Source organism: Heterodontus francisci, chromosome 5 (assembly GCF_036365525.1).
Source record: "Heterodontus francisci isolate sHetFra1 chromosome 5, sHetFra1.hap1, whole genome shotgun sequence".
Classification (NCBI taxonomy): domain Eukaryota; kingdom Metazoa; phylum Chordata; class Chondrichthyes; order Heterodontiformes; family Heterodontidae; genus Heterodontus; species Heterodontus francisci.
In genome coordinates, this window is record NC_090375.1 from 160,207,618 (window position 1) to 160,232,165 (window position 24,548).

General features: G+C 43.9%; 1 protein-coding gene across 3 annotated transcripts in view; it reads right to left on the reverse strand.

The window, feature by feature from the left end:
* Window positions 1-24,548, reverse strand: part of oxr1a (oxidation resistance 1a) — a 761,132-nt gene that overhangs the window by 698,982 nt on the left and 37,602 nt on the right. For all 3 annotated transcript variants that reach the window (XM_068032290.1, XM_068032288.1, XM_068032291.1), the window contains exon 2: window positions 7,953-8,039. In XM_068032290.1, the coding sequence (XP_067888391.1) occupies window positions 7,953-7,969 (17 nt within the window). In that variant the 5' untranslated portion in view covers window positions 7,970-8,039. The remainder of the gene's footprint in view (window positions 1-7,952; window positions 8,040-24,548) is intronic.

Genomic DNA, 24,548 nt, shown 5'->3' on the forward strand with positions numbered 1-24,548 from the left:
ACGAATAGCAAGATCTACCTACAAAAGTGAGTTCAAAGCACAGTAACAAGAAACTCTTCTGATATTGCCTCAAACCTCTCTACTCTATTTTTTCTTCTGCTCTTTTCTGTCTCTATTTGCAGGTGCGTATCGCATATGCATGCTAGCATGGGGTGTGGTGTGTATCTGTAGGAGTTAACCGAATTAGAGATTAAGTTTAAGGTGTAATAAATTTCACTTTTCTTCTTTAAACCTGAGAAAACTTGGTGTGCTGGTTTCTTTGCGTTATAATTGGAAAGCGGTGAACAAGGATTCACCAAGGGGGAGCTCAAAATACAGTGTGTTTAAAACACAAACCCTGTCACAATAAGGCTAAAAGGAATCCCTAGACACCTTGCTCACCTGGTCGTAACAATAGGAAAACATATTCAGAAATAGAGGCATTGAGTACAGACCTGGGAAGTTATGCTGAACCTTTATAAAGCTCCAGACAGGCCACAACTAGAGTATTGTGTTCAGTCATGGTTACCACATTTTAGAAAGGATGTGAGGGTCCTTGAGAGGGTGCAGAAGAGATTTAGCAGAATGGTCCAAGGATGAGGGATTTTAGTTACAAGGTTAGGTTGGAGCAGCTGGGGTTGTTCTCCTCCCTGGAGCAAAAGGAGACTGAGGGGAGATTTAAAAGACGTATACAAGATTATGACAGGTTTAGATAAGGTAGACAAAGAAAAGCCGATGGTACAAAGACTAGGGGGCACAGATTTCAGTTTTTGGGCAAAAGATGCAGGAGGGGATGTGAAGAACTTTTTTCTGCTGTGTGGGGTAATGACCTAGAACCCACTGCCTACGAGGGTGGTGGAAGCAGAGACAATTAATCATTTCTAAAGGAAATTTCATGGGCATTTTACAGCTATAAACCTACAGGGCTATGGGGATGCAGCAGGGGAAATGGGACTGACTGGATTGCTCTAGAGCGCTGGCATGGACTCGATGGGTCGAATAGCCTCCTTCTGTGCTGCAATGACTGACTTTACATAGCCAGTTATGTCTGGTGAAATGCACCGCATGAAAAGCTAGTGAAAATAGATTCAATAGTAACTTGCAAAAAGGAATTGCATATGTTCTTAAGAAAATAAACGTGAGTGGAACCAACTGGATAACTCTTTCAAGGAGCCAGTAAAAGGTGCAATGGGTCAAATGGCCTCCTTCTGTGCTGTGAGAATTGACGACATGAGACACAATGTTTCATGGCAGGGGCAGGTGGGAAACTGGGGGAAACAGGATGGGTTCTGATGTTGAGCTGGAGCGTGTCTTTTTTTTAAATCTAGGATTTGATGTTTAACAAGAAACAGCAAGATAGCACAGCACCAATCATAGAATCAAGGGTAGTAGCAGTGAGATACATTTCTAGGACATCAGCATACATGTAGAAGGTAACACCATATTTATAGGTAATGACTTTGAGAGGCAAGATGTAGGTGAGGAAAAAGTATGAGCCTAATATGGGGCTTTGTGGCACACTGGTGATGACTATGCTGGCATTGGTAGGAATGGAAGCAGAATAAAGGTGATATTTTGGTGGTGAGGGAGGGTCGAGAATGTGATCTTTGATTGTCAATAATTGTGAAAAGATTGAGGATAACCAGCGTGGATAGTGCAACATGGTCAGAGTGACTTTGAACACAATGCAGAGTACTACGTGGAAGATTAAATGCCCAGCCTCATAGCAGGAAAATGGAGCTGCTTTCTCCCTCAACAAATCACATCCAGTCCATCCGATGACATACTTAACACTGCAGTAAGGTTTTGTTAAATTCTTAGTTATATGTTTTATGAAATTTTCCTAACATTAAGATTCTAAATTCTTTATTCTAAAACAGCTTAAAAACATTAATTCAGAATAGCCTAATTATATAAGGGCCATAAATCTCTTTGCTAATTTTAGTGAAAACCCAGACATAATACTGTGGGAATCACTGATTTATACTCATGTTTCCATTGAAATTAGCAAATAGAAACAAATATATCTCTAAGTTAGTATAATTATCACCATTGTTCTGTTCTGCCCAGATCAATACCTTCATATTAAGTGCCATGATTTAACCCTATTTTAAATGACATACTGAGTATTTATTGAAGACAATTCTTGCCTGAATCAAGGAATTGCAGTAAATTTACTTCTCTATATAAAAGAAACACCTTTCCCTATAACTTGCAAAGAAGTCATGATTAACAAAATGAGCTGGTGAAAGGGTTAAATTGCTTTTTTCCCCCCTGACTGTGGCACATTTAAAAAACAGTAAAACCTTATTTACCTAAACCAGTCTTGGCGTGGCACTTGGTACTGAGGTTTTGAGCAAACTGTTTTGCTGTCACCGACACTGAATACATTGTCCATGTGATCAATCAATTTACATGGTCAATGTGTTAATTGCTCACAGTGCAGTCTCCTTTGTAAAGAAGGAAACAAAAATGCAAGATGGATAACCATTTTTATGAACACCTTCATTCTATCTGTAAGTGGAATTCTGGGCCTCCCTGAGGCATGTTACTTCAACTCCACCTCCCATTCCAACACTGACATTTCCAGCTTTCATGTTTTACATTGCTCTAACCAAGCTCAATGAATGTCACCTTCATAACCACTCTGCAGTTCAGTGACCCATTGCTCTCTATTTTCCCATTCACATTTCACCCTATTCTACAGCAGTCTGTCATTTTCATGCCTTTTCACAATCTGATTAAGGTGATTCTTCTATATAGTCTACACTTTCAAATCTTTCAGCCTTTATGTAAATTCTTTACAGATTATTGAAGTCAACAGCTGTCCCAGTGTGGTAGTTCAGATGTGCTGGAGACTCTTGACCTTTACCTACTGTTCTCCCTTCCCTCTTGGTTTTGATCAGTACGATGAAGGGGTGCTCTTGCCTTCCTATATCAGAGCTGGAGAAGTGAGCACTTCTCAGTGTCTGCGTGGGTTTTCGCCGGGTGCTCCGGTTTCCTCCCACATCCAAAGCACTTGCAGGTGATAGGTAAATTGGCCGTTGTAAATTGCCCCTAATGTAGGGAGGTGATAGGGAATATGGGATTACTGTAGGGTTAGTATAAATGGGTGGTTGTTGGTCGGCACAGACTCGGTGGGCTGAAGGGCCCGTTTCAGTGCTGTATCTCTAAATAAAAAAAAAACCTTTGGGCTAATTTTCTGATTTTGCATTCCCAGCAGGGATGCCAACATATCTAACAAATGAGAAAATCTGGTGTGCCAAAATAGTCAGAAAATCATACATTGCCTGCAACCAGATTTCCGATGTGTTCCAGGTGGGTGGGACTTCCTATCAGAAGTCAGAAAAGTACCCCAGTTCACCTGACCTTTCTCGTTTCAGATGCTGATGGATCCATTATGTGTTTCCAGCAGTTTATAAATGTATGCATCAAAAAGCCTGTTTCTATGTCTATAGTTTGAAGTAAGCAGCAAGGGAACTGGGGAAATATTATTAGAGAAACACAATAAACACACAGGGGAAATTAGGGCGCACACCTGCTACAATTTTCCACCATTCATTCAAATCACTGGAAAATTAAGCAAAGCACATGCCTACATTTCCAATGGATTCACACTGGCAGCACCAAATCAGCAAACTGTTCCTTACAACTCAAACCATGATTCTGCCACGTCGAAGAACATATTTTAATGGATATCATGACTTTTTCCGATAACTGTAGATCCTATTGAATGCAGCTAGTTGTTTGTTGCAGAAAATAAACATGCTTTAGATAAAGTATGTAACTCAAGACAGACATGCTGATTCACAGAAAATCTTCAAATGCTTATTCCATTTAGCGATATATTTTACTGTTTTAAGATTCTATTACTTGTACAATTATATGCACCAAAAATATCCCAGTTCAGATTAAGCTCATATTTTTAACCAAATATGTATTTTATTGTACGAAGTATCTTGAATTTTTTTCACCATCTGTATCCAACACTCCTGAGATTCCTGCCACAAAAATCAATTACAAAGGGAAAAGGAGTTTCCTATGTGACCAATGTCAACAGCAATCTGAGAACAAAAAGCTTCCTCTGGGCCCAATTAGTTTTTTCCCTTGAGGTTTTCATTGGGATTGCTGCCTTTACCAACCTGCTGTTGAGTTCCAAATAATTTGTAGGATTGAATTTCTCGTCCTTATATTGGACATCTGAGTTAAGATAAGGGTAGTTCAGCATAAAACACACAGGATGTCAATTATATCAGGCACTGAAACGAACCACAAATTACAGGAAAATCGATACAGGAGGCAGCAAGATAATGACAAGATAATGATTTATTTGAGGCACACTTTTAAATATATAAAAAAAAGCTTTCAAAATGACTTCTCTCGTCCAGTTTCCAGAAAGAAGTGCCTGCCAGTGACTGGAGTCAAAATCACATTGTTTGATGAATGAGTTGTTGTTCTTTTATAGGAGCCTTCAGACCGTTCCTGATGTGATCTGAACTTGTTGACAAACAGAGTTGCAATTGCTTAATGACATGCCATTTGCTGAAATGGGTAGAATTGGGATTCAAATCACAGAGTGCATCTTGCAGCAAGTATGGTATGATGTACTCGGATTGTTCTGAAACCATTAATATATGGTAGTCAACAGGTCTGAAACATTCATATTCCCATTTTTGAAGAGTCAAAATATAGAACACAAACATTTCAATGAACAGATTTGAAATTCTTTGACACTAACAAATCAAATAAACACATGGATGCAAAGTGAACATGTGGGAAAGTCTACAAGTGGATGCGAGATAGATTGAGAGAATTCAACTTTTGTTTTGTGATCAGCTCTCGATTTCCTACCGTAATGCAAGCCCTTTATTTCACAAGTCTCATTATATTCATTTTGTCTGCTATTCATATTTACAATGACACTAAACTATCTCAATACCATTTTCAATTGTAACTATTAAGGCCCTTATTAAGCAATTGGGCTAAATAATGGCTGACTTCCATTTGCAGAGTTAGATATTACCACCTCAAATAAGCAATTTTATCGACAAGAGCTGGCTGTAATGGAAATTGCCACCAAGTTCTTTTTTGTGTGTGTGTGTGCGCACGTGTATGCATGCACATCTAGTTTCAGAATGTATCTTTATTCAGGCTTGGCTTTTCTGTAACATCCACTTTACTAAGTGCCCACCCTCTCTAGATGCTTTGCACGTAGTGTTTGTGTGCATAAGGAGATTTACTTCCCACTGATAAGCTAATTGTATTAGTAATGGATAACGGCATGAAACCCGCCAAAGGCAATGTTTTCACCAAGGATGATGCAGTTTGCGAAACTGTTTCATAGTTCTTTTTTCAAAACCATCATAGTTAGCTACGTCCTGGGAATCCAACCAACCCATTTCTGCCCATCACAAAGTGCTGTCTTTCAACTAAGTCACTGCTTCCCTTTTTAATGCAGACTGCCGCAAGCATATGTGTTAAGAGTTGGAATTAGAGGAGCTGCATGCTGTGTAAAATTGTATAACAGCTGTGTGGAATTAACAGTTACAGACCCAACTGAACTTTTTTCTGTGAATCTAATGGAAATCAAATCTCTTTTTAAGCACCACAGAATTTACCAAATGCAAGGCTAGGCGATAAAATACACAAAAGTAGGCATGTCATTAAAAATTACACATTGCAGTTTATCCTTTTAAAATAGCCAATGGCCACAAATAAAAAGTGGTCAGATTTACAGCCATGATTAGTCGGAATGAGAGAACTGTAACACTGAAAATATTCAAGCACAGCCAGAGAAACAAAAAAAATAAATGAGAAATTCAAACATACCTGTCAAATCATTCCACCTACTACAGTTGACACTGCAGCTTATATTGAATCTGGCCAACGATTTTGATACACCTGTCAACTGTCCCAGGATAACAAATTTGAATTCAAAAAGCAACAGCCATTCAGAGCAAACTAGTAGAATGGAAGTCATATTGATTTCTCTGTTGTTCAGTTGAAATCTCCCAGGCTTCCCACTCCTGGAAACTAGGCAGATCATTGCCTGCTTCAGTTCCTACACATCAGAATCCTGCCCCATGTTAAAATCAGCCCGAGTGTCTGTAGGTAATTCCACCGCAGGGAGTAAAAGATAGCCAAGCCTGATTCAGTCTTCCACTGTTGCCCATAAATATGTACATACAGCAAAGGATAGTGATTAGGACCAGGCAATCTGGCCAATTACCACCACTCGAAAGCAGGTACCATCCCAGCTCAGAGAGTCAGAGTCATTTACGACACAGAAGGTGACCATTCGGCCCATTAAGTCCATACCATCTCTCCGCACAGCAAGCCAGTTAGAAATCAGTGCAGACCAGAAATAGGACCTAGAATCTTCCTGCCTTAAATCAACTGAGGTACTCGGGGTTGTTTGTGGGCTCATGAAGTTTTGTTTAGTTATACAGCACTGAAACAGGCCCTTCGGCCCACCAAGTCCGTGCCGACCATCAACCACCCATTTATACTAATCCCACACCAATTCCATATTCCTACCACATCCCCACCTGTCCCTATATTTCCCTACCACCTACCTATACTAGGGGCAATTTATAATGGCCAATTAACCTATCACCCTGCAAGTCTTTTGGCATGTGGGAGGAAACCGGAGCACCCGGAGGAAATCCACGCAGACACAGGGAGAACTTGCAAACTCCACACAGGCAGTACCCAGAATCGAACCCGGGTTGCTGGAGCTGTGAGGCTGCGGAGCTAACCACTGCGCCACTGTGCCGCCCTAAGGTATTGCTTCATTATCAGACAAATTTTCCATATTCCTATTGCGCCCAAAATAGCTTATTTTCTGTATTTGATACTGATGCTTATTCTATATTTGCAGAAGGAAACAAGTTGATGTGGCAATAAACCCAACTCCGTGCAGGTTGAGATGTTTAGAAGTGTGCATCTGTATCATTGCAAACTCATAATGCAATGTTTGAGCAGTAGTCGAGAACATGAGAGACCAGCTGCCACCATTCTCCACTCTCACTCCTGGTGGACTCCAGGAAAAAGCCAAACAGTCCAAGAAAGTTATATAAATGATCTGGATATTCCACAATTGTCCAGGGTCAGTGTGCCTCTTTGCAGTGGGTGGAAGTTCCCCTACACTGAAGATGCATCTCAATTCCACGAAACTGGAAATCCATGTCATTGGCCCAGAATTTGCAGTCAGTGGCAAATCAAGACCACTCCCTGCTGACCCTGAACTAACTCTCATTGAGACATAGTGATCTCTCTGGTAAGAATTTCACCTCTATCACTGTGCAGTTCTACTGGAACTGATTGCAGTGCTCTTTACTGGGGAATTCCCAGTGTGTAGCTGGAGTGATATAATCACACTGTCCAAGGAGCCAATTACATAAAAAATGATGTGCGCAGATGCCCAAACAGGAATTAAAACAGCAAAGTGCAACCTATGGCAGAGCACCAATGACAAACCACAATTCGGGATTTCCGCACTAATCTGCGCTTGCCCGGCATCCTGAGGTTGCAATCAGAGGGATAGTGACAGTGAATGCTGACAGTTCACCATCAACATTCCCCTCTCCCATCTGCCACAAAATCCAGGCCATTACCTTTCCTTACACATCATCCAAAGTGAGGACCGAATTAGAGTGCTTTCAACTTTTGTACTCATTGGCTGTCCCACTGGTTAGCAAACCTTCTCAGGAAAAAGTTACCTCCCTATGTTGAATATGTTGAAAATGATACCAATCCATTACTTAAATGGGTCTCTTGATGGAAGAGCATTACAAACTATCTGCACTAAGCAGTCACTACCTGATTAAAGCAGGCAAGCTTGAAAAATTGCAAATATTGAAATGGAAAATACAAGTGCGATCAACATTTTTGTACTATTTCCCTATTTGTAACAATAACTCAAATATTTTCTGTACCTTTACTTTCACACTCAAAATGTTTAGTCAACTAACCTTTTGGTGCTGAACATTTTGACGTCTCGTTTCTCATGTAAGATTTGGATCTCAGACAGGGTAGGTGTGCTGCCCCCTCCAGTTGACCTGATGAAAAAGCAGGAAACAGGTTAGAGACAATTCAACTACAGCTGGACTGACACTGACAAAATTCATTTTTTTGGTCATTAGAAACCTAAAGTATAGATTGAGAAAAGTGGTTTAACTCCATCTGCCACAATCCTTCCATAGACCCTATGTCATTCACTCTATCATCTGCACAACATCCTACATGACAGCTCTCTGCAGAAGTACAAATTCCAAGAAAACACGAGATTTCTTCCTGACATTCTGGATCCATGAATATAACATTACAACCTACCCAGTCAAGCCCATTCCAAAAGTAACACCTCCTCTGACTTCTTGGAATTGTAGCAACCGTGTTCCATTACAAACCTGATCACTTATGTCAGTGCTGAAGATTACAACCTTTAATTCCTTCCTGAAATAGAAATTTACCTTGTCCTTCTCAATAATGCATACCACAGTAGGATGACTTCTTGTTGCTGCTATACTCTCATAAGAGGATCATTAATATTGTACTTGTGTCCTCCAGTTTAGCTATCACTGAAGTTAAATAATCTGCTTACATAACTAATACCTCAATTTTAAAGAACTCTATCCATCCTCAATATGGTTTCTCCAATGAGATCCAGTTCAGATCTGAGTAACTTTTTGAATGAATATAGTGCAAGATTGGGCCATTGCATCAAGAAACAGAGTTTGCAGTCAGCGGCAAAGTGACAACACTCACTGCATACCTCAAAGAAATAAAAGCAAAATACTGCAGATGCTGGAAATCTGAAATAACAAGAAATGCTGGAAATACTCAGCAGGTCTGGCAGCATCTGTGGAGAGAGAAGTAGAGTTAATGTTTCAGGTCAGTGACCCTTCATCAGAACCTCAAAGAAAGTTGCCCATAAAAATCCATCAATCTCTGTTGCGTGAATTTCACCTTTCCTGATGTTAATTTCATTTCGGCATCAATTATAGGAAATCGCTAGCATCCAGAAATAGTGATGTTATCAAGCAGGCTAAGCAGCAAATTATATTGAAGAATTCTCAGACAACAAATAAGCAAAAAAAGCAGTAATTATCCTTTCTAATCATTTGAGAGCAAGAGATTGGGACAAAGACAGAATCTGAAAGATAATAAATTTAACCTTTTAAAAAAATCTGTGGAAATTAATCATAAGCTTGACATTCCACAAATATAAAATTAGTTTACAGGGCCAGAGAGGTTGTTCAGCAATAGTTACACTTCATTTAAGACTTAACGTTTTAAAGGGTTTTTATAGCAAGACTAATATAGTAAAGTGGAAATACAGGTCACATCAGGAGGAATTTTATTGGGAGCTGGTGAAAGATCCACGTTGCCTTCTTTGGGGGAAAGGCCGCCCTATTATGAAGCAATCAGGCACTTGAGAGGACACTGGCAGGCCGTCCCCAGGATCAGGACACCAGAGCCGGGAGGTCCTACCCACCGAAAGCTGCCAGCTCTTTAGCTCAGCAACGCCACCGGGGAGGCAGTGACTGCTGCCAGAAGGACATTCATCGGAGGTCCAGGATTGTGAAACAACACAGGTCAGAACTAAGTGATGGCAGGCAAGGGTTTGTGGAGAAGGCGAGTGTATGGGGATCGTTAGCAAGGGCCAGGGGCTAGCACTCACCAGAGCCCCCCTTTCCCAATGCCAGATCCCTCAATCAGGCACTGAATGCCTTTTAACAAGGGAAACCCTCCCCCACCGAGATACCACAAGCATCCCGGCAAGGGTTTGTATGTCGTGAACCCTGCATGATGACAGGCCCGCCCGCCTGCCGCTGGGTTACTAGCGGTGGCAAGAGACCCTTCATTAAGCATTAAATCCCCCTTAAAGGCCTCAACTGGCGGCAGGGCGGGAAGGCTGTCCACGGGCCTTTCCACCACGGTCTTAATTGGGGTGCAGGCATCAAGATGGCAGACACTCCACCCAATTAATTGCCCTCCCCAGCTCTAAACACGCCATGGGGGAAAAGAGCATAAAATACCACCCATCAACTGATTGCTAAGATTTCCATCTCCGAGGACTTGAACAGCGCACCCTTTGGAGGAGGGGAAAATTAATGACACAAATTCTGATTCCTGCATTTAACTGTAGATGGAACATGGGACATAGAAGGAGTGGGAGAGGGACATCCAGCCCTTCGAGTCTGCTCCGCCATTCAATTAGATCATGGCTGACCATCTACCTTCAATGCCACTTTCCCGCGCTATCCTCATACCCTTGATGTCATTAGTATCCAGATATCTATCGATTTGTCTTGAACATACTCAATGATTGAGCTTCCACTGCCCTCTAGGGTAGAGAATTCCAAAAGATTCACCACCCTCTGAGTGAAGAAATTCCTCCTCATACACAAAAAGGACAAATCCAACCCAGCAGTCTACTCTCAATCATCAGTAAAACGATGGAAGGCGTCATCAACAGTGCTATCAAGAGGCACTTGCTTAGCAATTACCTGCTCAGTGACGCTCAGTTTGGGTTCTGCCAGGGCCACTCAGCTCCTGACCTCATTACAGCCTTGGTTCAAACATGGACAAAAGAGCTGTACTCAAGAGGTGAGGTGAGAGTGACTGCCCTTGACATCAAGGCAGCATTTGACCGAGTATGACATCAAGGAGCCCTAGCACTGGGCGGCACAGTGGCGCAATGGTTAGCACCGCAGCCTCACAGCTCCAACGACCCGGGTTCAATTCTGGGCACTGCCTGTGTGGAGTTTGCAAGTTCTCCCTGTGTCTGCGTGGGTTTCCTCCGGGTGCTCCGGTTTCCTCCCACAGCCAAAAGACTTGCAGGTTGATAGGTAAATTGGCCATTATAAATTGCCCCTAGTATAGGTAGGTGGTAGGGGAATATAGGTACAGGTGGGGATGTGGTAGGAATGTGGGATTAGTGTAGAGTTAGTATAAATGGGTGGTTGATGGTCGGCACAGACTCAGTGGGCCGAAGGGCCTGTTTCAGTGCTGTATCTCTAAATAGAAATAAAAAATAACAAAACTGAGGTCAATGGGAATCAGGGGGAAAACCCTCCGCTGGCTGGAGTCATACCTAGCACAAAGGAAGATGGTTGTGGTTGTTGGAGGTCAATCATCTCATCTCCAGGACATCGCTACAGGAGTTCCTCAGGGTAGTATCCTAGGCCCAACCATCTTCAGCTGCTTCATCAATGACCTTCCTTCAATCATAAAGTCAGAAGTGGGGACGCTCGCTGATGATTGTACAACGTTCAGCACCATTTGCAATTCCTCAGATACTGAAGCAGTCCGTGCAGAAATACAACAAGACCAGGAGGATATCCAGGCTTGGGTTAATAAGTGGCAAGTAACATTCATGCCACACAAGTGCCAGACAATGATTCTCTCAAACAAGAGAGAATCTAACCATCTCCCCTTCACATTCAATGGCATTACAATCACTGAATCCCCCACTATCAACATCCAGGGGATTACCATTGAGCAGAAACTGAACTGGAGTAGCCATATAAATACCGTGGCTACAACAGCAGGTCAGAGGCTCAAAATCCTGCAGTGAGTAACTCACCTCCTGACTCCCCAAAGCCTGTCCACAATCTACAAGGCACAAGTCAGGAGTGTGATGGAATACTCTCCACTTGGCTGGATAGGTGCAGCTTAATAGGCCTTCTCGGGTATGGAATTGAAACCCGACCCGGGCCTGAGTCCTTTGATTTTTTCCCCTGCCCGACCCGACCACCGTAATAAAGTTAATTACATCAAACAGGTTATTGTGCTGTACCTCATCCAAGTGATCCTCCATTCTGGCAGCAGGCTATTCCTGCAAAAATGTGCAGATGGAGTTGTGAATCTGAGCTTGATCTACAGCATGCCCCACCACGCCCCCCCAACCAACTTTCACACACAAGCACTTTGTGGCCGAGTTCACTGGATAGCGATCAGGGGTACAAACCTAGCGATTTCCTTACCCCCTCCCGTTTTTAGTCAACAGTTTTCGCAGAGTTGTAGGGCTGTAGAGCACGGAGTCTGGATGCACGTTCCCCCCCCCCCTTGACATCCCAGCTGAATGTTCAAATTTTGAAGATTACTTCCCTCCCTGAGCAAAGCAGAACCGTATCCACATCCACCCCGACCCGAGCCCGACTGCTGGACGCGGAAGAGAGACCGACCTGAAACGTCGTCGGGTTTGGTCAGGTTCGGGTCAGGCAGCTATGCTTTAGTGCAGCCCCAACACTCTAGAAGCTCAACACCATCCAGAACAAAGCAGCCCGCTTGATTGGTACCCCATCCACAAACATTCACTCTCTCCACCACTGATGCACAGTAGCAACAGTGTGTACGATCGACAAGATGCATTGCAGCAACGTACCAAGGCTCCTTAGAAAGCATCTTCCAAACCCACGACCTCTACCACCAAGAAGGACAAAGGCAGCTGTTGCATGGGATACCACCACCTTCAAGTTCCCCTCCAAGCCACACACCATCCTGACTTGGAACTTGGTCACCGTTCCTTTACTGACACTGGGTCAAAATCCTGGAACTCCCTCCTTAACAGCACTGTTGGTGCACCCACCCCACATGCACTGTGGCGGTTCGAGGCAGCTGCTCATCACCATCTTCTCAAGGGTAAATAGGGATGGGCAATAAATGCTGTCCTAGCCAGCGATGCCCACATCCCATGAATGAATAAAAAAAAATCTCAGTCTTAAATGGCCTACCCCTTATTCTAAGACTATGTCCCTTTGGTTCTAGGCTCATCAGCCAGGGGAAGCATCCTACCTACACCCACCCTGTCATCACCCCCAGTAAGAATTTTGTAAGCTTCAATGAGATCACCTCTCATTCTTCAAAACTTGAGAGAATACAGGCCCAGTTTCTGCAATCTCTCCTCATCAAACAATCTGCCAACCCAGGGATTAGTCTGTTGAACCTCCATTGCACTCAGTCTATGGCCAGTACATCCTTCCTTAGATAAAGAGACCAAAACTGTACACAATACTCCAATACTCCAAGTGCAGTCTCACCAAGGCTTTAGACAATTGCAGCAAGACATCTTTACGCCTGTACTCAAATCCCCTTGCGATGAAGGCCAACATACCATATGCCTTCTTAATTGCTTGCTGTACCTGCATGCTAGCTTTTAGTGACTCTAATGACGACACCCAGGTTTCTTTGGACATCAATACTTCCCAACCAACCTCTCGCCAATTAAGAAATACTCTGCTTTTCTGTTTGTCCTACCAAAATGGATAACTTTACATTTTTCCACATTATATTCCATCTGCCATGTCCTTGCCCATTCACTTCGCCTGCCCAAATCCCCTTGAACCCTCCTTGCATCCTCCTCACAACTTACATTCCCTCCTAGTTTTGGGTCATCAGCAAATTTGGAAATATTACATTTGATCCCCACATCCAAATCATTTATATACATTGTGAACAGCTATGGCCCCAGAACCTTAAACTAAGGTCATCTCTCACTATTGTATTGTCATCCTTAATTAATAGTGCCACCCCACCACCTTATCCCTTAAGTTTGTGCGTTCGGTCCCTTCCTGCCACGCTGTGACTATCGTTACCCTTATTGCTACTTTGCTCTATTGCCTTGTCCTTTCCCTTTAATTTATCAGGGAATTCTCCCGCAATTCTTCCGCCCCCACCACCCAAACCCCCCACCCCCCCGCCACATTTAGTTTAAAGCCCTCTCCACTGCCCGAATTATAAGACACGCCAGAAAACTGGTTCCCTCATGGTTCAGATGAAGACCATCCCAACGGTACAGCTCCCTCTTTCCCCAGTACTGGTGCCAGTGCCCCATGAATCAAAACCAATTTCTCCCACACCATTCTTTAAGCCATGCATTTATTTAGTCCACTCCAATTTGCTCGTGGCTCAGGTAATAATCCAGGGATTATTACTCTTGAGGTTCTGCTTTTTAATTTAGCTCCAGCTGCTCATACTCTCTATGCGAAACTCTTTCCTACTCCTTTCTATGTTGTTGGTACCCATGTGGACCACAACACCTGGATCCTCCCCCTTCCACTGCAATTTCCTCTCCAGCCCTGGGCAGATGTCCCAAACAGCGTTCTGGAATCTCGCCCTTGGCTGCCAAGAACTGTATCTATCCCTCTGACTATACTGTTCCCTACGCCCACTAGAGGCTTGCTCAGGTCGGGAAAAAAGAACCCGACCCGAACCACAGTGGGATCCGAGCCCAACCCGGCTCGAGTCTCTCAGATTTTGCCCTGAGCCCGACCCAAACCGACCACCCGTTTACTTACCTTTACTTTCCTGACACCGAACCTGCAAGCTGCTGCAGCGCATGCATGATGACATCATAGTGACGTCACTCACTCACTGCGCAGACTCAGTTTCGTCCCGGACTGCCTGTTCAGGTAAGTTTTTCTTTAAATTTCAATACTTACCGGCAGAGCATTTACCGTGTGTGTCCGGCCCGACCCGTGCCCGACAGCCGTACCCGGAAGATGGGCCCGATCCGACCCGAACCAGACATGTATCGGGTCCTGTCGGGTTCAGGTTGGGGAGCAGGCCTCTAACTCCCACTACATTCCTATTTACTACCCCCGCTTGAATATCTTGTGGATGCCAGAAGTTGTCAGTTTCACAGAATATCAATGGTGAATGCCGACAGTTTCGCCGTCATTACAACCACAAAATCCGGGTCTTCTTCTGCAAGAGTTGCAGAGATTTTGGGAACAGTGCAGCATGAAGTTTGTCTACACCCGAATAAGTTGCATCCATTAGGCTTCAATTTCCAGGTCAGAGCTCATTATATAAGCAGAGCAAGCTCTGAGATTTTAAGCCTTCTGCTGGGAGTTTGTACACTGGGAAAAGGGAGCAGAGTCGACTAATATTTCTTGCACAGCTGGTACAGTTTAAAAGGCTGCAGCTTTTGAAGTGCAGTGAAGTGAAGGAGTCATACCCACGAAAAACTGTATGGTTTGCGGATTTGTAGCTGGATCTAGTGATTTAAGACATGAGCCAAAGGAAGGTTGCAATGTTCGACACTCCAGTCTTGCAGGAAGTGGCAGTCTTCATCAATGTAGTGCCCAAGAAGGCAGATATGTGAGAAGTTTCTGAGCAATGCAAAAATGTGAAATAGGAATATTCAACATTTCTCTGCCAAATTGATGGGAAAGAAAGACGGTTTCTTCTCAACCTGCTCCATAATGACTGGCTGTCAGCAAAGCTCTAAGCCCAAACATACATCTGCATTGCTCAAATGTAAATACACTTTAATTCTAACATAAGCATGCTGTACATTTATTTACTCAAACACATGCAGAGATACAGGATCAGCAAGGATGAGCATGCATGTGCTCTCGAGATTTCTAACATCTCAATGATACTTCTCTGTCTGCAGAACAAGTTGGCACATTAAAGAAGCTAGCAGAAGCACACAAGAGGAGGGAACCATTAGTTTCACACCGTGAAGTGTATTTGAGGAGGTAGCTGTAAAATTCTTAGTGATGAGAGCATAGAGGGAGTGGGGCAGGCCAAAGGCAAGTCAGTCTTACAAGCTGATTATTAGCACCATCCTTTCCCTGTTATTTCTTTGTTCCATGCTAACACTCTCTCCTATACTACTTTCAAGCAACAACAACTTGTGTTTATATAGCACCCTTAAACAAAAACATATCAAGGTATTCATAGTGGTGCAATCAAAACAAATGGCAGTGAGCCAGAGAAGGATATTAGGAGGGGTGGCCAAAAGCTTCCTCCAGCAGGTGTATTCTGAGGAACTTAAAGTAGAAGGATGGGGAGTGGTGGAGAGACTGAGGTGGCGGCATAACATACAACATATAGCATATTTCTTCAGAACTAAATATTAGAAAATCATAGCACTTACAATGCTCGACACAGACACATTTTCAAACAACAAAGCACTTAAGCTGCCAATCATATTTAACTGTTTATGGTTTTCCCAACAAGATAAACGTTTATTGTCATTGTTAAGCTCTGTGGCGCTTGGAAGAATTTTTTGTAATGTTGTTACGACCACGTGGTGTGACGTGGGTGGTTCCCTACTGTTCCAACTCCCCACTTGACCACAGCAAATGTATTTGTATTAAGACTTCAGTTCCTTGAGGTTTTATTTTTCAAAAACACAGACAGCGACTGTTTTTAAAACATACAAGAAAACCTAAGTCAATTGTTTATTGAACAATACGCTGTATCCCGAAATTGTCGCAATTTCATTCACTCACATGCGTGCCCACACACACAAAGAAACTGACAGAGAAGGGTCAGAGGTAGGTGAGTTTTTGTGGGGAAGAAGGATAACGCTAAACCTGTTGAATTCTCGAGACTCCAGTTCCAGATAGTTGCAAGTCGGAGATGATTGTAGATTTCTCTCTTGATTGAAATTTCTGTTGAAGATGGTGAGTCACTTCCAGCTCTTTCTCGGCTGTATTATGTAGATGGCAGATTTTTTTTCAGCAGGGCAGGTGCTTTCTGGCTTGCTAGAATGCCAGCTGTTACAGGTAGCTTCACCTTCTTCGTGTGTCTCTCTTGCTGTCTGTCTGTTTTTATTTTAAAGGTAAAACTGTGTCACCTTTCACCTTCAGTTCGGAGACACTTTGGTTTCTTACCCAAGGTGATCACACAATGGCCCAGGACGTGTCTACTTCACACCTCTTTTGTTTTATAAGATGATATTCAATTATGGAATGTTTTTAGGATAGATGCAAGATGGCTTTCATTAACACTTTTTGGCCTTGAAGATTTGTCGTTTGTCTTTGTCAGATTGTTGGGATACACGAAAGGCTAATGCCCTTTTTTCAGTGGCCATTTTGAACCATGGTTCACTTTTTCAAATAAAGGTTCATTTTTATTTTAAAAAGATAAACTTTGTCCATGAATGTTGTATCGTTGCACTTCCGATGTGTGACAACATAATGCCTCAATTCAAGACAGAAAGGTGACAAAAGTAGTTTTTTCCTTCGCACAAATTATTATACATTGTTCAGTAATTACTCTCCTCTACATACTTGGGTCATACAATATCAGATTTATGGTTATTATGTAAATTGTTTAAAGTTATAGGCCTGTGTTTCCTTGTGTACACCGAACCAAGACTTACAAAGACAATAACAGTCACCATATTATTGGGGTTACTCTAGGGATTAGTGAGTTCTCTAACATGCACATTGGAGCTTTCCCCCTAAAGCTTCTGGGCACGTAGATTAATTTAATGCTTATTGTTCTGCACAAACTATCCAAGATTCTGCTGCCTTGATCTTCAATTTGTTTTACTCATTCTTGGGACCAGAGTGTCACTGGCAAGGCCAGCATTTATTGGCCATCCTTATTTGACCTTGAGCAGGCGGTGGCAAGTGGCTTGCTAGGCAATTTCAGTTTAAAGTCAAACATGGTGTAGGTCTGGAGTCACATGTAGGCCAGACTGTAGTACAAGGATGTAAAGGGTTAATACCGAAGACAGTGCGAGAGACTCCTCCCACTGTACAAGTGATGTTGTAACTGGCTGGAGAAGGTGGTATAACAGCATGAAGGATGCTAGCTTAGGTGGTTTGCAGAGAGTGTGTATATAGTAACTGTAAATAATAGTTGTTAGTTACCTACGCTGTAATCCAAGACTTGCTCTGGAATGCCCTACAACACTAACAATACAAACCCAATAACGCAACAGGGCAAGGATGGTAGATTTCCTTCCCTGAAGGACATTAACGAACCAGATGGGTTTGTATGGCAATCCAGTCGTTTCATGGTCATTATTAATGAGACTAGCATTTTTATTCCAGATTAATTATTTGAATGTAAATTCTCCCAGCTGCCGTGGTGAGATCGAAACTCATATCTCCGAAGCATTAGTTCAGGACTCTGGATTACTAGCCCAGTAACATTACCACTATGTTACCATGCCCACTAAAGCTACATTACAATAATTATGATTTACCTTTAGGACTCTTTGGTTGAAGGCCCCTGAAAATCTACACAGCCTGCATTATTTACTTCTATATCTGTATCTGAACAATTCTTTTTCCCCCCAAATGCAGTGAAATGAAAATCTGTCCACTATGGCAAGAACTTACACATTTTTCCCCAAAGAATATTACTTTGTAAGCAAAAGATTCCAAGCAGAAGAGCTTACATGTACATGATAAAATTCGAACAATTTAATCAGAGCAGCTGGCATAAAGAGAATTAATCTGCAAAATGCAACAGTATTTTCCAAAAAGTGCAACTAGATAATAGTTTTGTGAATTACATACGATATTTGATGGCATAGTATCAATTACAGAGGGTACATAATGCCATGTACTAGACCCATTGATGCAGCATGATCAATTTGCCACACATCACTGGAACAACATAAAACTACCAGCTTTCATTTTCAGTCTGCAGGATTATGAAGCAAAACATTTTGTGCATTATGCAACCCAGCCTACCTTGTTTTATTTGACAAATAGCTTAATAAAAAAGCAAATATTATGGAGAATAAAATCTCTCATGCTTGCAAATTGTTAAATAATTTCCGTGGGAGTGATGCACCATACAAAATGTGAAAAATAAAGAAAAATAAACTGCAAATGCTGGAAATCTGAAACAAAACAGCAAGTCTGTCAGCATCTGTCAAAGAAAAGACAGGTTAATGTTTCATGTGTAACCCTTGGTGAAAATAGTTTGATACTTAAGCTGTTAACTTGCCTTTTCATTTTACAAATGCTGATAACCTGTTGTGCATCACTAGTATTTTTGACTTTTGCTACTAAAAATTGAGATATTCATATTGAAAGTAGGTTGGCTAAAATGATAGATAAATTTCATATCGGCAAATCTCTGCAGGTACACAGACTGTATTGAGCAGTGACTAGGAGAAGTAATCACCCCTTCCCAATAAAAACAGTCAGAAGAACACTGGAATTGCAAGATGAAAGATTATAATCTAGTTAGTTCACCTTCTACCATCCTGGTAGTGGTAATGATACAACAATAATTGAGTTGTTGACTAATCATAGTTATCAATCTCTAACAATTAGTCTACAATAGATCCAGACAAGGCAGGAGTAAAACCCCAGACGTGGAGAGCTTTGGGAATCATAAATCTAAAATTCCTCCCAAGCATGCTCCACTTAGCAAACATCATGTAAGCAAGGAGACATATTATTTTAACCCACGTAACAGGTAGATTTGGGTCAGATGGGAAGTTAAAAAAGATAAAAATCTAAAACATACCCAATCTGCCTCAAACAGGTTTTAGTTGGTACGAGTGGGCAGACAACTAACCTGCTACCAGGAGATGAGTTGCTCATTCGAGACTGCACACCTTCATTTTAACAGCGTTTCTATTTTTAACCACTGTTGCCAGCTTCCCCAGGCCTCAAGAAACCTGGCAGATAAACCAAGGTGAAAAGGACCAGATCTATTGGATGCCTTTACAGCACTGCTTGTGGGCCAGGAGCAGCAGCAATATTTCCCCCAAGCCCAACATGTGAACCTGTAAACCATACTAGTCCTCCCAACCTCCATGATCTCTGCCCAACTGTAACTCAGAAATCCAACTCCAAGGTCATTGTATCCCAAAATACTATTTTCTGCAAGAAATGTATTTAATTTGCATTTGAATACTTCAATACTAATTGCTTCCAACAACTCCTTAGTCTGTTCCATAGATTAACCACTCACTCAAAATTACTGGCCTGGAATTTAACCCCATTTCCCCCCACCCCCATTGATCTAGCCCAGTGGGTTACACGAGAGGTGCTAAAATGATAAAATTAGAAGTCCTGGCTCCAACCCACCACCTTCCTAAACATTTAAATTTTTACTAAATCATTAGGCGAGGTTCATGCAAAAGGCAGGTGGCAGCAGAGCTGACATTCAAAAGTCGCAGCCTGATGCATTGTATAAAGTCCAGAGGAGTCCTGTGCTATAGGCTGCCTCGAGGCCAATCTAAAGTTGGAGGGGCCGATGGCCAAGGTATACATCAAAGATCTGCTCCTTTAGAACTTCTTGTAGACCAGAAGGATGAGCGCTTCCCATGCCCGGCCTCAACCCTCGCCACCCAGATCTTGATGGGAAGCCTGATTCCCTCCCTCTACTGACTGCTGTGACTATCACTGCAGGTCCTCGGCTGCGGCCTCCTGTCACAAAATCCCTCCTCCCACCTGCTGGCCAGGCAGTCAATCTAGCCGGATCGCAGATGTCAAAGAGTTCATGAAATGAGGCCCTGCTGTTAAAATGGGATGATCGCCATGTCCCCAACCTTGCTGGGTTCTTCAGCTGCTAGTAGGTTCCATCCCACCTTCCCATTAATATCAAGGCCTTTGTTTCTATGAATTAGTTTTGAATTTACTCCTTTCAACACAGGATGTATCCTTTGGTTTTACTGTTCCAGACAAGGTGAAATACCTTTCCACAGTTTACAGTATCTAGTCTCTTTAGAATCCAAAAGCAGCACTCATATCCTAGAATCAGAAACATAAAATCACTGGAAGAGGCCATTCCACTTAGAACGCCAGTTTTGGCTCTTTGAAAAGGCAGTTGAGGTTAGTCCCACATTCCCCCTCTGTCCATAACCCTGTAAGTTCCTCACACTCAAGCACCTGTCCAACACCTTTTTAAAATTATTTATGTAATCAGCTCCCGCCATCTTTTCTGGTAGAGCATTCCAGATCCCAGCAACTCAGCTGAAAAAGAATTCTCATCTCCCCTCCAGATTTCTTGCCAATGACTTGAAATCTATGACTTCTGGTTAGTGACCCACTTGACAAATGGGATAGTTTTTCCTCTATTTACCCCATCAAGAACTCTTGTACTTGAAAACCTCAACTTCCTCTGTTCCAAGAAGAGCACTGAATCACAGAATAATAGAACAATACAACATAGTACCCATGAAATCCAATTGAGTTGCTGTGCTGGGAATCCCCCCTCCCCCCTCCACCATCTTCCCCTCCCCCCTGCAGCCCCCTTCCCAGCTCCCCCTTGCACCCCATTCCTTCCACCCTTTCCCACCGCAACCCTCCCCTTTGCACCCCCTCCCCCCACCACACCCCCTTCCCCCCACCTCCTCTCACCGGCATCCACCTACCCGAGCAGGGGCCCTAACAACCCCACTGCCTTGTGGGCGTCTCGGGAGAGACCAAGGCTAAGTGAGTAAACCCTAAGAAAATCCGGAGCGGAACCTCGAAGGCGGTCATGTGTCACCTTTGGCATGTTTCCCGCAGTTCCTGCAGCCAAACGTCGTGCTCTGCACTCCTTTGGACCCCACCAGAAAGGCTGAGAGGGGGGTTTTGACGCTTGGGCAACTCACAACCTCCATATATCCGCCCAGGTATGCGCCATGGAGAGGTCACTCCATAGTCACCTCACAGCGACCAAAACAGCACGGAAGGCAGCAGTTACGGGTTGTAAGTCCAGCTCAATTGGCGTAGAGATTGGGCGCCATGGGTTGCCTTGGTTGGTGGGAGAGGACATCGCATCTCACTGGACAACGACCGCCCGCTTCAAACCGGGCAGCCCCCGGTCAGTAAGGTTCTGTCCCGCCACAGTCCACCTGCTTCAATGGGTGCTTGGAGCTCAGGGTCATTGCCCGACAAATGGACAGCAACACCGCACCAAACAGCAAGACACAAAAAGGAAAGAAGGTACCAGCCCTTCGTTTGCAAGCTGGAACGGCAGAACTGTGTGTCCTGGCCTGTCGGAAGACCTTACACAAATCAACGATTCTCGGAAGACTGCCATCATTAACAACGAGCTCAGTAGACTCAATGTGGACATTGCAGCACTTCAGGAGACACGCCTCCCTGCGAGCAGATCTCGAAGACAGCAAGACTACACCTTCTTCTGGCAGGGTAGGGATCCTGAAGAACCAAGACAACATGGAGTGGGCTTCGCCATCAGAAACTCTTTGCTCAGCATGATAGAGCCATCCTCAAATGGCTCGGAACGCATACTGTCCATCCGACTGTTCACCGCCTCCGGTCCAGTACACCTACTCAGCATCTATGCTCCAACACTCTGCTCCCCATCTGAAGTTAAAGACCAGTTCTACGAGGAACTCCATAATATCATTAGTAGCATCCCCAATACCGAACACCTGTTCCTGCTGGGGGACTTTAATGCCAGGGTTGGGGCCGACCATGACTCATGGCCCTCCTGCCTTGGGCGCTATGGCATTGGAAGGAGGAATGAGAATGGACAGAGACTGCTTGAGTTGTGTACCTATCATAACCTCTGCATCACCAACTCGTTCTTTCACACTAAACCCTGTCACCAGGTTTCTTGGAGGCACACAAGATCACGTCGTTGGCACCAGCTGGACCTCATCGTTCCAAGGCGAGCCTCTATAAACAGCATTCAAATCACACACAGCTTCCACAGTGCGGACTGCGACACCGACCACTCCCTGGTGTGCAGCAAGGTTAGACTCAAACCAAAGAAGTTGCATCACTCCAAGCAGAAGGGCCGCCTGCGCATCAACACTAGCAGAATTTTTTATCCACAAGCTGTTACATAAGTTTCTAAATTCACTTGAAAAAGCCCTTCAAAACATTCCTACAGGGGATGCAGAGGCCAAGTGGGCCCACATCAGAGACGCCATCTATGACTCAGCAATGACCACCTTTGACAAACGTGAGAAGCAGAATGCAGACTGGTTTCAATCTCACTTTGAAGAGCTGGAACCTGTCATAGCCACTAAGCGCATTGCACTGTTGAACTACAAGAAAGCCCCCAGCGAGTTAACATCCGTAGCACTTAAAGCAGCCAGAAGTGCTGCACAAAGAACAGCCAGGCGCTGTGCAAATGACTACTGGCAACACCTATGCAGTCATATTCAGCTGGCCTCTGACACCGGAAATATCAGAGGAATGTATGATGGCATTAAGAGAGCTTTTGGGCCAACCATCAAGAAGATCGCCCCCCTCAAGTCTAAATCAGGGGACATAATCACTGACCAACGCAAGCAAATGGACCGCTGGGTAGAACACTACCTAGAACTGTACTCCAGGGAGAATGTTGTCACTGAGACCGCCCTCAATGCAGTCCAGTCTCTGCCAGTCATGGATGAGCTGGACGTACAGCCAACAAAATCGGAACTCAGTGATGCCATTGATTCTCTAGCCAGCGGAAAAGCCGAAGGGAAGGACGGCATTACCCCTGAAATAATCAGGAGTGCCAAGCCTGCTATACTTTCAGCACTCTACGAACTGCTTTGCCTGTGCTGGGACGAGGGAGCAGTACCACAGGACATGCGCGATGCCAGTATCATCACCCTCTATAAGAACAAAGGTGACCGCGGTGACTGCAACAACTACCATGGAATCTCCCTGCTCAGCATAGTGGGGAAAGTTTTCGCTCGAGTCGCTTTAAACAGGCTCCAGAAGCTGGCTGAGCGTGTCTACCCTGTGGCACAGTGTGGCTTTCGAGCAGAGAGATCCACCATTGGCATGCTCTTCTCCCTTTGCCAGATACAGGAGAAATGCCGTGAACAACAGATGCCCCTCTACATTGCTTTCATTGATCTCACCAAAGCCTTTGACCTCATCAGCAGACGTTGTCTCTTCAGACTACTAGAAAAGATCGGATGTCCACCAAAGCTACGAAGTATCATCACCTCATTCCATGACAATATGAAAGGCACAATTCAGCATAGCGGCACCTCATCAGACCCCTTTCCTATCCTGAGTGGCATGAAACAGGGCTGTGTTCTCGCACCTACACTGTTTGGGATCTTCTTCTCCCTGCTGCTCTCACATGCGTGCAAGTCTTCAGAAGAAGGAATTTTCCTCCACACAAGATCTGGTGGCAGGTTTGAACCTTGCCCGTCTAAGAGCGAAGACCAGAGTACGGAAAGTCCTCATCAGGGAACTCCTCTTTGCCGACGATGCTACATTAACATCTCACACTGAAGAGTGTCTGCAGAGACTCATCGACAGGATTGCGGCTGCCTACACCGAATTTGGCCTAACCATCAGCCTCAAGAAAATGAACATCATGGGACAGGACGTCAGAAATGCTCCATCTATCAATATTGGCGACCACGCTCTGGAAGTGGTTTAAGAGTTCACCTACCTCGGCTCAACTATCACCAGTAACCTGTCTCTCGATGCAGAAATCAACAAGCGCATGGGAAAGGCTTCCACTGCTCTGTCCAGACTGGCCAAGAGAGTGTGGGAAAATGGTGCACTGACACGGAACTCAAAAGTCAGAGTGTATCAAGCCTGTGTCCTCAGTACCTTGCTCTACGGCAGCGAGGCCTGGACAATGTATGTCAGCCAAGAGCAACGTCTCAATTCATTCCATCTTCGCTGCCTCCAGAGAATCCTTGGCATCAGGTGGCAGGACCGTATCTCCAACACAGAAGTCGAGGCAGCCAACATCCCCAGCATATACACCCTACTGAGCCAGCAGCGCTTGAGATGGCTTGACCATGTGAGCCGCATGGAAGATGGCAGGATCCCCAAGGACACATTGCACAGCGAGCTCGTCACTGGTATGAGACCCACCGGCCGTCCATGTCTCCGCTTTAAAGATGTCTGCAAACGCGACATGAAGTCCTGTGA